At 43.4% G+C, this 13,158-nt stretch overlaps 1 protein-coding gene across 3 annotated transcripts in view; it reads right to left on the bottom strand.

The window, feature by feature from the left end:
- OSBPL3 (oxysterol binding protein like 3) overlaps positions 1–13,158 on the bottom strand; it is an 812,031-nt gene that overhangs the window by 292,583 nt on the left and 506,290 nt on the right. For all 3 annotated transcript variants that reach the window (XM_085631654.1, XM_085631656.1, XM_085631655.1), the window contains 2 exons: positions 2,054–2,167; positions 562–726 (listed from right to left, as the gene is read on the bottom strand). In XM_085631654.1, coding sequence (XP_085487780.1) covers positions 562–726; positions 2,054–2,167 — 279 coding nt within the window. The remainder of the gene's footprint in view (positions 1–561; positions 727–2,053; positions 2,168–13,158) is intronic.

Below are 13,158 nucleotides of genomic sequence, written 5' to 3'. Positions count from 1 at the left end.
CAAACAGCGCCAAAGTTAGTAGTAAACCAAATAAGCATTTACCTATGGAAATGCAGACCTAACTAGAGCTACCCAGTGAGAACCACCACTCGGAGATATATATATATATATATATATATATATATATATCATGCAATCTAGTTTTAAAAGTGAAGGTGATAGCCAACATGTGTTTTCTGGCTGCATCATCCTTTGAAAAAGAGGACTTCTTGAAACGCGTCAGGACTGCAGTCTCATGTTCATAACTTGCTGGCAAGTGTTGCTGTTTAACTGATAATAAAAGCTATCCTTTGTCCGAGTGCGACTTACCTGTTGGTCACTCCCCACTGAGCGTGATATATATATCTATTTACATCTATAACAGAGTAGTAAGAGAATTGAAAAATGCACCTAATATTTCCTTCCTTGTATTGGTAATGTATGGTCTCTTCAAATTAAAAGTACAGGTTACTTATCACCCCTGAAGTAATGACACAATATCAGAACATATATTAAGCTCATGCTGGTAATGCTTTAAAATTAAACAAAAGAAAAGCTGGTGATTCAACTGATAATAATTACCCTTCTGAGAGAGGCAGCATCGAACACTGAGGGTGAGGAGCCTGCAGACACCGGGAAGAAGTGGTTTTCCATATCATGGGGGAACATTGCAATTTCATTCTGACGGAACAACCTATGGTCTCGGAGCTTCGCTACCCATTGATCAAAGACTTCCTGAGAGTTCACCTGAAACAAAAATCAGTTTGAAATTACAAGAAAAGACATCAAAACGACTTACGTTAAAATTATTAGACCGTGAACTTTTCCTTCTTTTCTCTAGGGGATTTGTGCTTTGAAGGCCTGGTTGCGGGCCAATTAAAATGTTCCAAAGTGGATCCAATTAGAGTCATCCGAAGAGGCTTATTCTAATGATATTAATGTGCAGGCCTGCAGCTACCACCTAGTTCTTTGCAGAACCAGACCTTAGAAGCTTCTTTTCCTAAGCAGGATGGATGAAGTGTGGAGTTTACACCACTATATACACCCAGAGCACAAGCACTGTTCTCTCATTATCTTTATTGTATTACATTTATTGGACAACGTATAACCATCAACATGAGTTGCTGTGCAGGGCTTTAATTGGAACAGAAGTACATTAGTAGTTGCAGTGGATAAGCAGCGGTAAAGAAGTAATGTATGATAGGTTGGGTAGTGGATGGAGATAGAATGAGCAATACACACACTCAGGCATTAAATGGTATACTTTTTTTTTTGTAATTAGTCTGAAGACGAAGAACTGATAAGATGATTGTCAATGGCATGATCTTTGCAGAATAAGGGGAATTCGGCATTCTGTAAGGCAAAGAGTAACAAAGATAAGGACTGCAAAGAAGGGGACTCAGTAATTCACATGGTCCGAACTTCAAGATTAAGTACAAGGATTTGGTTACAGCAAGGAGATAACTATCAAAACGTGCATTAGTGATGGTGTGTAGAGTAAACTATACCTTCCTTTTTAATCTTTTGTAAGTCACCCCTAACATAGGCTTAGTGAGTCCTAAAGGCAGGGTGCATCATATCAAAAAGATGGACATGTGGTTTAGTAGCCTTACATGTCCTGGTAATAAAAACACACAGGGTAGGCAGAGTATCTGTACAATGCCTGTGCAAGGTGTGGCAGCGAATGTGCAGGCTGTGGCAAACGGAAAGTAAATAGTGCATGAAAGAGTATATGGTATGTCCTGCCCTGCATATGGCAGCGTGTGTTGTCCATGGTGTGTACAGTTGGATGAGAGAGTGTAGGACGTGGTGGAGGGACTTAAGAGCGTTCAGAGTTTAGAGGACGAGTGTAAAAAAAAAAAAATCAATGCCAGACTCAGAACTAATTTTAAATCACTAAGGGCCAGATGTATCAAAGGCTTTTACCCATTCTGTGTCTATGGGAAAAAGTATTCATACATATAGCCCTAAGATACTGTTGTTTCCCTAAGGTTGCGAAGAGCTACTAAGTAAGCCGTTTGGTGGTATATCTACAACAGGATCTTATGTCTGCACTGTTGGTCATATACTGTACCTTCAGGTGGTAAATGTGTTCCTCTGTATCCAGATCAATGCATTTTGTTGACTTTTTGATGGACATCACAGACAGACCAACATCAATACATCCATGCAATTTTCCTTTGTCAATCTGTAAGAAATCATTACAATACCGATTGAAGATCCTTAAATACCTTGCTATAACCTTCTAAGAAACTGCTCTTATTTTTTGGAACCCATATTTTCAAAGCATGAATTTATAGAACATGTTATATTTTACAGAAATCAAACAATAATTTTCTTTTCCATCTTTGGCATGCTGGTGAATTCTCACCTGGATGATGAATGCAAGACTATTATTCTAATAGTTGTCCTTTCTCCAGAACGATACATCTTCCCAGAGTAATTAGCATTAAAGATCACTTTTCATTTTCTTTAGACGAGGTGCGTTTGAAGACAAATACATTCAGCGGATACCGAGGGCTTTGTATAATAGGTTTGTACAGCTCAGCGGCTCGCTCACTGAACAATGTTTTTGATTAGCAATCAAATCCGATCACAGAATAAATAGTGAAATCGCCTGACACAAGCAGAGAATATAAAAGCCTTCCTTTTCTTCTCTTATGTACACCAAATATTCTAACTCAGGTTTACCCTCCCAAAAAACTACGATTGAGTAACTCTCTGCAGGCTCACCTCGCATTCTTCCATCAATCATCAGCTTCTTCCATACGCGCATTTAAAGCATAATTCAATGATTATATGTTGAACGCGAAAAACCCAAATACCATACTAGTGTTTTCATAATTGGCAACACAATTCTGCAACTTGTTTACCTAATTAAAATCTTTTGATCTTTTTTACTTTGCTATAACATTTCTAAATAGGACGTTACCATCTCGAAATTTCTGTAATATTAGTATTCTACATCACTACTAGGACATTAGCAGAAGTAGTAATTGTTGCAGCAGTAGCCATTTCACTACTGGACCACAACACTTCCCTTTATCTGCTACTAATGTGGATGCGATAATTTTACTGCAGGGCCCAATATGTAGCACAATTGAGAAAGAGGTTGTGGATTTCAGGAGGCAGTGCACTAAGAATCCGCTGGCACAAAAAAAGAAATCTTCTGTCATTTCCAGAGTGTGTAATCGCTCATTCTGGAATAAGGCCTATAGTTTTAAGTCACTCATGTTGCTGGAAAGTCGAACATGCAGATGAATTAAAAATGAAAACTGCACATAATCTATTTGAATGAATACATTGGGTACGTACAACAGCTTGCTCTAAGTATCTCCAGATATTTTCAGAGAGAAGAAGATCCAACACAGTTTTTGTGAAGTTTTGAGTTGGAGTGAGGATATTTTAATGTTTCCCTATATTGACATTTAAGCTTTGTTAAGAGAAGAGACAAACATCTTTTGACAACGTTAATTGGTGGCTCAGATGAAAGAATGACTGTGACGAATAGCAAGGAAGGAAAGTTATAGACCTTGAAAAACTCCTTTTCTTGCATGAGGTTTATTAATCCAATGTACAGTATGAATATGATAAAAGGACATTTTTTTAAATAACCAGCAGGAAGAAATATTAAGAACAGCAGCTATTATGTACGTTTTCGATAGGCGAGTCCTGAACAAAGGTGCTTTTGACAATATAAAGCTCTAAGAGGCCTAGCCAAATTTCTGTGTCATATAGCCATTGAAAGAAGTCACAAGAGTTGTTCATTTCTTTATAGGATAACAATAAGTAACAAGCATTTTCAATGCAAAAGGTCTCACATTTGCGAGCGTTTTAAGCTATTGGCATTGTAAATGACAAAGCTTTTTATTTGTTTTTAAAAGCAACACATATATAAAAGGCATTGTTATTTCTAAAGCCAATAGCTCTATCTCTTGCAAATGCGAGACCACTTTAAAAGTGTACACACCCCTTTATTTAGATGCTGCTCACCATATTAAGGTTACAGTGAGCAGCGTCTAAAGAAAGCTTCTGTAGCTTGGCCGCTAATGTGAAAGGGGTCACGCTGTAAAATCAATAAATAAGCGCAGCCGCTAAAGTGAAAGCGGCCAGCGCTGTAAATTAAATAATTAAATAAGCATGATCGCTAAAGTGAAAGCGGTTCGCGTCATAAATGTAATAAATAGATAAGCACAGCCGCTATTGTTAAAGCGGAATGCGCTGTAATTTAAATAAACACATTACAAAAAATATCAAAGCGTACATCGTGCTGTGATGTCATGTGTGGAATAGGGGAAGATCATTAAAGCAAATAGTGCTCACTGACTACATAACGCAGACCGTGTAACAACAAAAGTAAAAAGTCCAGTCGTTACGGGAGGTTACAAATGCAGACAAGGTGGTACCACGGAAGGGCTATTAAGCCTATTCACAAATGAAAAGCAATGATTTCACAAGGACAGTAACATGAGCCAATTGAAAAGAGGGGTGTAAAATGGGCAGAGCTTCTAAGCCTAACCTCAGTACAGCATGCCTCGCAGAGCAGCGCATGCACTGGCCAGGCTCAACCTAAAAATTGACAATAAGCACAACCTAAATCAGCCAGAGGCCCCATTTCAATTGAATGTGGGCCTTGGAGGGACTTAGAATTGTGTCTTTAATTAGCATAAAAATGAATCAATCAATCAATTAATCAATCAGGGACTTGTAAGCACACTACTCACCCGTGAGGGCCTCAAGGCGCTGGGGGGGGGGGGGGGGGGGAGGGGAGTCCGTAGATCTGCTTAGCCGAAGAGACAGGTCTTGAGGGTCTTTCTGAAGGTGCTCAGGGAGGGGGCTCGTCTGATGTCCGCCGGGAGCTCGTTCCTGGTCTTGGCCGCAATGTGAGAGAAGGATTTTCCACCTGCCCTGGCTCTGTGGATGCACGGGGTTTTGGCTACTGCGAGGTTGGAGGATCAGAGGTTTCTTTTGGGTATGTGGAAGTTGATTCTGTCGTTGGGGTATTTGGGTCCGATGTTGTGTAGGCATTTGTAGGCGTGGATGAGGATTTTGAAGGGAACTCTTTTCTCCACAGGGAACCAGTGGAGCCTTCGTAGGTGTTTGCTGATGTGTTCATACCGGGGGATGCTGAGGAAGAGTCTGGCGGCGGTGTTCTGTATGGTCTGGAGTTTGAGGAGTAGGGATTTGCTTATGCCGGCATAGAGTGTGTTTCCATAGTTCAGTCTGCTGATGATGAGTGCGTGGGTTACCCTCTTTCTTGACTCGGGGGGTGGGGAGGATCCATTTGAAGGTGTTGCGGAGTATGCAGGGGTTGTTGAAGCAGCTGGATGTGACGGCGTTGACCTGTCGGTTCATGGTGAGGGATGAGTAGAGTACGATGCCAGGGTTTCTGGCGTGGTCCGAAGGGGTCGGTGGGCTTCCAAGGGCGTTCGGCCACCAGGTGTTGTCCCATGCTGAATGGTTGGTTCCGAGGACGAGGACTTCTGTCTTCTCGGCGTTGAGCTTTAGGCAGCTGTTGGTCATCCAGACTGCAACATCCTGCATTCCTTTTTGGAAGTTGAGTTTGGAAGTGGTGGGGTCTTTGGTGAGGGAGAGGATGAGCTGGGTGTCATCAGCGTAGGATACGATGTTGAGGCTGTGTTGTCGGGCGATGGTGGCGAGGGGGCTCATGTAGATGTTGAAGAGGGTCGTGCTTAGGGATGACCCTGGTGGGACTCCGCAGGTGATTTCCGTGGGCTCAGAGATGAAGGGTGGCAGTCTGATTCTTTGGCTTCTTCCTGTGAGGAATGATCGGATCCAGTCTAGGGCTATTCCTTATATGCCGACGTTGCGTAGTCTCGCGACGAGTGTGCAGTGGTAGACGGTGTTGAAGGCTGCTGATAGGTTGAGTAGGATGAGGGCTGCAGAGTGGCCTTGGTCCAGGAGGATGCGGATGTAGTCTGTGGCAGTGAGCAGGGTGGTCTCAGTGCAGTGGTTGCTTCGGAATCCGCACCGGGACGGGTTGTGGACGGTGTTGTCTTCGATGAAACGTGTTAGTTCCCTGTTGACTGTTTTCTCTGCGGCTTTGGCTGCGAAGGGGAGGAGCGAAATGTACCGGTCGTTCTTGAGGTCTATAGGGTCAGCTGTGGGTTTCTTGAGCAGGGGCCTGACTTCTGCCTGTTTCCAATCGGCTGGGAGGGTGCCTATTTCGAAGGTGGTGTTGATGATGCGATGTAGTTCGGGTGCAATGGCGGTGGCAGCTCTGTGGTAGATGTGTGGAGGGCAGGGGTCGTGGGGACCCTGGGTGGATTCCTTTCATGGTCGAGGTTTGTCTTTGGTTGCGATAGGCATCCAAGAGGAGATGATGGGCTAGCTGGTGTGTCTGGGGGGGTGGGACGGCTGTGGCGTCCGGTGGATGAACGATGAAGTTGTCAGAGGTTTTTGATCTTGAGGTAGAAGTAGGTTCCAAGCTTATCGCAGAGGTCTTGGTACGGGGTGATGTCTGTGGCTTGGCTGAAAGGGTTGGTGAAGTCCTGGATGACGCTGAAGAGTTCCATAGAGTTGGTGAGGATTTTGTTGTGGATGAAAGTACTCTTTGCAGTTCTGATTCGGTTGTGGTAGTATGTCATTGCATCTGCAGGTGCGTCTGTCTTCTTGGAGATCAGTGGTGAACAAGGCAGCTTTCTTGGGGCGCTGTGGTCAGTGGTGCGTAGTAGGGCGAGCTCGTCTGCGCAGTTGGAGATCCACTTGTGGAGTTCCCTGGCTGCAACGTTGGTGTCCAGCTTGTCTCGGGTAAAGTCGGAGTTCATTTGCTCATCGGTGATCTTGCACCAGTTCTTCGAGGTGGACGTGGGGCTGGTTGGGGTGCCTTGGGTTTGTCGACGGTGAAATGTACGCAGTGGTGGACGGCCCACGGGGGTTGCTTTGTGTGAATGCTGTTTCCTGCTGCGAAGATGGGGTTGATGGTGTGTCCTTCTCTGTGGGTCGGTGTGGTGATGAGTTGTTTGAGTCCGATGCTGGCGAGGTGTCAGAGCTGACCTTCAGCTTCTCGCTGGTTTCTGTAGTCTTGCACAGGAACAGAAGTCACTAACTTCCCAACTCCCACTACCAACCATTCAGCTCCAGAAAGAATACTTGGCGCTAACTGATCAGTGAGGCGGAAGGGGGAAAAGTGGATAAAATAAAATAATAAGAAGAGACCGGTCCTGAACCTTCTGGTTTTCTGTCTGGGGATCTTCTTCAGCCTTTGATCAGCCTACCGAAGTCTTCTAGGAAAACTAAACACACAACAATTATATGTTTTCCCTGCTCTACTCTATCCTACTTCTCATTCCTTATTATTTCTTGTGATTAGCTACCTACCCAAGATCCTTAAACACCTTGCCTCTCTTCTTGGCCTGATGCAACCTTTTTTCTTGTTACAATGTGTCTTTTAACATCTGTAAAACATTTACATAGATTAATCACCAATTCTATTCCTTAGCTCTTATTATATGACTTCTCTACTCTGTAACCTACCAGGTGTGGTTTTATTGGCTAACTTCTTTTAACCTCGTTGGTATTTTTTTACATATAGCGATTGTCTACTTAAGTTGTTTCCTTATGCTCTTAATATTTTACTGTTCGCTTTCTCTCCACAGGAATTCTCTGCACAGATATGACTCTGGTAAGTTTTCGCCACTATTTCTCACTCTTTAAACAGTTTTTTTTTGATTTTGTGCCTCTTAAAACTTGCTCACAAAAGTCGTTAATCTTCTCTTACTTTCTTTACAGGTTCCAGTGTATTTTACAACTGCTGTCAACGGTAAGTTTACCTGCTCTCACGATATCGTATTCTTTAACATTTACTTGTCATCATTTACAATTCCTTAAACTCTCTCTGTAAGTCACTTATCTCTTTTTTCCGTTTCTTTTCAGGTGCCAAATGAATCACTGCTCGGCTCCGACGTGAAGAGAAATGAAGCTCCGAGCACGGCTCCGGTATTTTCTTCTGCACGGAACTCCGAGTGCTTCTTCTTTCTTTAACTAAATATTTATTGTGGTTCTGTGACTAGGGAAAGGTCGCTAAGGTTAAGGCTCACAATACTTCGGACTCTAGGGGTTTTAAACTTCAAAACACTACGGGCGCTCTAATTATCAACCTCCTCTGAGAAAACACGTTAGGGAAGTGCGCAATACTTCAGGTGTGCACGCGTCACATCAGCCCACTCTAGATTTGCAAATCAACAAGACCACAGACCCCAGCACCTTAGCGGCCATCTTGGAGTTGCGGACATGCCACCAACTCGACCACTGATGCCTGGTTTTCGACCCTGTGAACCCTGTGGCCCCGCAATAGTCTATCTGATCGCGAACCTCTTTAGGACTTAAGCTAGGGATCCTGACACGAGGTTGTCGCGAAGGGTTGTGGAGTTATGCTTGCTGTGGTTGTCGAGGTGGAAGTTCAGGTCTCTGATGAGAACGCAGTTTATTTAGGCGATGGCGTGGGGGGCGATGAGGCCAGTGATGGTGGCGGCAAAGGGGGCTCGGGCCAGGGGGGTCTGTAGATGAGTGTGGAGTTGGGACTGGTCTGTATCCGAGAGTGCAGGTGTTCGGCGGAGGGAAAGGTTCCACTGGAGGTGGTGAGGCGGAGGGTGTTTTTATGGGCGATGGCGAGAACCCCTCCCAGGTGGTTGGGGCGGTGTTGATGTCGGGGCGGAGGATGCATTGGTCGATGTCTCCGTGAAGAAGGCGATGTCAGGCGAGAGAGAGTCGAGTAGGTTCAGGTCTCTACGGCGTGTTTGTGCACGGAGCGCACGTTGAGGAGGATGCATCTTAGGAGGTGTTGCCGGTGTTTGCGTCAGTGGTGCTGCGGGCCGGTGTGGTGGTGAAGGTCTAGCAGCCGTGGAAGCAGGAGAACTGTCCATGGGTCGTGTTCGGCATGGCCTGTTGGCAGTCTGAGTCTTCCGGGGTTGAGTGCGTGGAGGGCGGCTGTGCTGTAGCGGTGGGTGGGTCGAGATTAAGGCTCCCTGTTTTCCGTTTTTACGGATTTTTACAGATAAATACAGACAGAAAGCAATGTGTTTTCTGTCTGCATTTATTTTTAAAAGTGGATAAATACAGAAAATGTTGCTTCTTTTAAGTGAGTCTCAGTGCTATCGTGCAGGGATTGTACCCCAACAGCTGAGCAGATGTACAGCATGGGAAATTAAAAATCAGGATGACATTTCTTTAAATAATGGCATATGTCATCCTACATTTGTGGTATAATGCTAATATTTAGTGGGTTGAATTGTTTTGTAATATTTGGCAGCTTAAATAGCTAAATCACGACAGAAATCAAAGTACGAGTACGAGTCTATCAGCTAAATAAATATGGAAATGCAGTTTTACAACTTTATTTATACACAGAACACAAAATAAATATGGATCAATACAGATAAAATGGCCCAAAAATAAATATGGATAAATACAGATGGAAATGTTGAAAAAATAAATACCATAAAACCGGGAGCCTTAGTCGAGATGCAGGGTCTCTGGCACTGATCGTGGTCGGGTCACGGACGGGCGCAGACAAGCTTGTTTTAGGCGCACCTTCAGCATGCGAGCGGCGAGCCCGCTGGGCACATCCGCTGCGCTACTACGCAGCGGCCGCCATGAAGTAGGGGAGGGGGGGCGGGACGAGAGGCTGGGAGGCGGGAGAGGGGGTTGTCCGGGTGGGAGAGGTCGCAGGGGCAGCAGCAGCGGGAACGGGCAAGTGAGCTTAATAAGCTTAAAATTAATTAAATTAATATTAAATGAGGCGGGAGAAGGGGGAAAAATAAATAATTAAATTAAGCGAGGGCTGTAGCGCAGGGCAGGACATCAGGCAGGCAATATCGGCAGCGGAGCAGGCACCAGGTGAACCTCACTAGGAGGATGTGAAGAGACTGCAGCGTGGCGACGGCACAGCGGAGCTGCTGGGGAGAGAGTTTGACCCAGACAAGAGGTTTGCAATGCAATAGATTTCGCATTCACGCGAGATTGAGCTATTGGCATTGTAAATGACAATGCCTTTTATTTATATTTTGGGTTTTAAAACATAAATAAAAGGCATTGTCATTTACAATACTAATAGCTTAAACTCTCGCAAATGCAAGACTTATTGCTCTGCAATAAAGGGCCTTCTCGACTGCTTGTTAGATTGTAAATATCAGAGGAAGAGACTGGCCTGCGACGTCTTCAAAGTAGTGATAAATAGTGCAGTGAAGATGTGTAAGTGTTGTAAATTACACAGACACAAAGTGTAAAGTGAGAGTTTCATATGATTACAGCTATAAATACTAACAAAGCACTCCAACACCTTTCTCTCTGTGATTACACTGTCGCGGTTCAGGAGAAAGAGCAGGAGGGGGGGGCTAGTTCCTGCCCTCTCTGTTATTTGAGTGTGCAGTGTGGCATTGCATAATGGCATTGCTATCTTTGGCCTAATAAAAAAAAACACTCCAGCTGTAGTAGGGCTCCGGCTTCACCTCTGGTGCAGGGCAGGCTGGGCTTTATGGCAGGCATGGAGGGAGGGATGGTCTCGGTTGCAGCTCCGGCCTCGTACAGTGCCCCTGCCATTACTTGTGAGGGAGAGGCGCTGAGGTGGTGTTATTGGTGGTGGTGTTATTGGTGGTGCTGCATTGGTGATGCTGGTATTGGTGGTATTGTTGTTGGTGTTGGGGGGGTATTGGTGGTGGGGGTGGTACTGGTGGTGGTATTGGTGGTGGTACTGGTATTGGTATTCGTGGCAGTGGTGGTATTGATGGTGGTGCGATTGATGGAGGTGGTGGTGGTATTGATGGAGGTAGTATTGGTGGTAGTGGTGGTGGTGGTATTAGTGGTGGTGGTATTGGTGGTGGTAGTGGCATTGGTGGTGGCTTTGGTGGTGGTATTGGTGGTGGTGGTATTGGATTGGTGGTGGTGGTGGTATTAGTGGTGGTGATATTGGTGGTGGAATTGGTGGTATTGGTGGAGGTATCAGTAGTGGTGGTGATGATATTGGTGGTATTGGCGGTGGTATTGGTGCTGGTGGTATTGGTGCTGGTATTGGTGGCAGTGGAGATAGTGAAGGTATTGGTGCCGGAGGTGTTGTTAATCAAACAGGTTTTTGAAGACAACCACTCAGGTGGTTTTGCATGACTTTCACTAATCATTTCTAAATCCATTTTACTTGGGGGGATGGTTGAAACAGACACTAGATAATGCTGGGTTAAAGTGATAGAAAGAAGATGCCCGTGATACGGGAGCATCCGTGCTGCTTTAAAAAACACAAGTGGTTTAAGCTGAAGCAGCGCATGTCCGGCCTGCAGTAAGAGAAACTGAAAGTGAATAGTGCTTACAGACTAAATAACAGGTCCCGTGTAACAACCAGGGTACAAAGGAAGACAAGGCTGTACTAAGGAGGGACTAACAAGCCTATTAACGAATCGAAAGGCAGCATTTACGAAAAACAATCACACAAGCAAATGAAAAATATGTCTCCCAAACTCTACTACAGCAGTCTCGCAGAGCGAGCAGCGCATGCGCGCTGCCAATAGGGTCGACCTAAAAATGGCATATTCACAATGTTCTATTCGGTCATATCTAATTGTAAATGTGTCAATTTCTCAAGTTAAGCATAATCTTCACAAAGTCAATAAGGTTTGCCATTACTATAAAAACATAAGCCACTTTAGCACTTGCTTTCTAATTTATATGTAATGCCACTTTCTCTGTAGTGATAGGCAATACAATCCTAATTCAATCTAACTTTCCACTGAAAGCTGTTTTATAAAAGGCATTTTGGATGATGAGTTTAGTTGACATGGTGAGACGAGCTTATGTTTTTGAGTTGACTCAGATATTCCACCACCAGAATCTGGTGGTGAGACACTCTCGTACAATAAATCTATAGGGTGCACATGAACTAGGACACCATCAACACTGATCCTTTACAATAATTTTCACAATGCCGTTATTTTGAAGGCTCAATATATACTCATAAGAACCTTTTATTAAGTTAGCCACTAGATTAAATGTGGATTAAAGTCTGCAGAGACTGCAGCAATTGCGATCAGTGCTAAAGATCAATACTTTCCCAATTTCTTATAACAATAGTTAGCTTTTTCTCACATTTCCTCTGATTTGGCATATTGAATTGTTTCTGGACACCAAATTCATCTCCTTTTGGATAGATGCAGCATCTCAAAGTTGGTTTGCGGTGGCAGATAAATGCAAAATTTAAAAGTTTGAGGCCATGGGATCTTTGTCATCCTTAAACCAATTTACCTTTCTCACTATCTTATTTGTGGCCCATACTCGACCACCCTGGCTAACCAATTTTATAAACAAAGTGTTCCGATCTCAGCTTATTGTCCAGTTGGATCATAAATCTATTATATCAACTTTTTTGTTTTTAATCTCGTCTGAACATTATTTGAGTTGCTGAGTATTGAATATACAGAACAATTTAGGGAAAACAGTTTATTATAAGGCACTGATTTTCCCACTGAATGCAAACTCTGATTTTCCAAATCTTCAAAGTGTCTTTGTCTGACAAAAAAAAGATCTAAATTCTGATATATTATTTATCTTTCTTCCAAATTACTTGTAGAGATAAAGTTTAGTACTGATTTGTGTGAGATTTGAGGAAACAGGTGTTTTAAGACCAGTTGGCATTAGTCCCTCCTTGTGTTGAGAATATAAAGTTATTAAAATGATTTATCAAAGTTACTAAAGTTGGATAAAAGGTGGATCTCAGAATTAGAGAACAGAAAGAAGTTAACAAAGTTATGTTTTTTTAATTTTAACATGAGCATGCATTGGTGGGGGAGGAGAGAACTCGCCACCCAATTACATTTATTCAGGATCCAGAATGAACTACTATTGGAATAAATAGGTGGCTTAGGTCTAAATATTTTGCTCTTCCAAAGTAGGGTTAATTCCTGCACTTAGGCCACTAAGATTGTAACGTGTTTCTGTCAGTCGAATTTAGAATTCATCTGGGTGCTTGATTCCATTTGCTGGATCACTAGCAATCTGTACAAGACTTTTTTGTGCCTAAATCTCCCTTTAATGAATGATTTATGCACCATCGTGAAAATACTCAAAGAATACAATTACAGGTTTATCTCTTGATGACTTATTTAAATAGTGACTGTAGTACAATGACAACTTTATTTAAATATTTGAGGTCCTGATTTAGAGTTTGTCGGGCAG

This window comes from Triturus cristatus, chromosome 10 (assembly GCF_964204655.1).
Source record: "Triturus cristatus chromosome 10, aTriCri1.1, whole genome shotgun sequence".
NCBI classification, from domain to species: Eukaryota; Metazoa; Chordata; class Amphibia; order Caudata; family Salamandridae; genus Triturus; species Triturus cristatus.
Note: the sequence above shows the minus strand (reverse complement) of the source record. Positions and strands in the feature narration are given on the sequence as shown.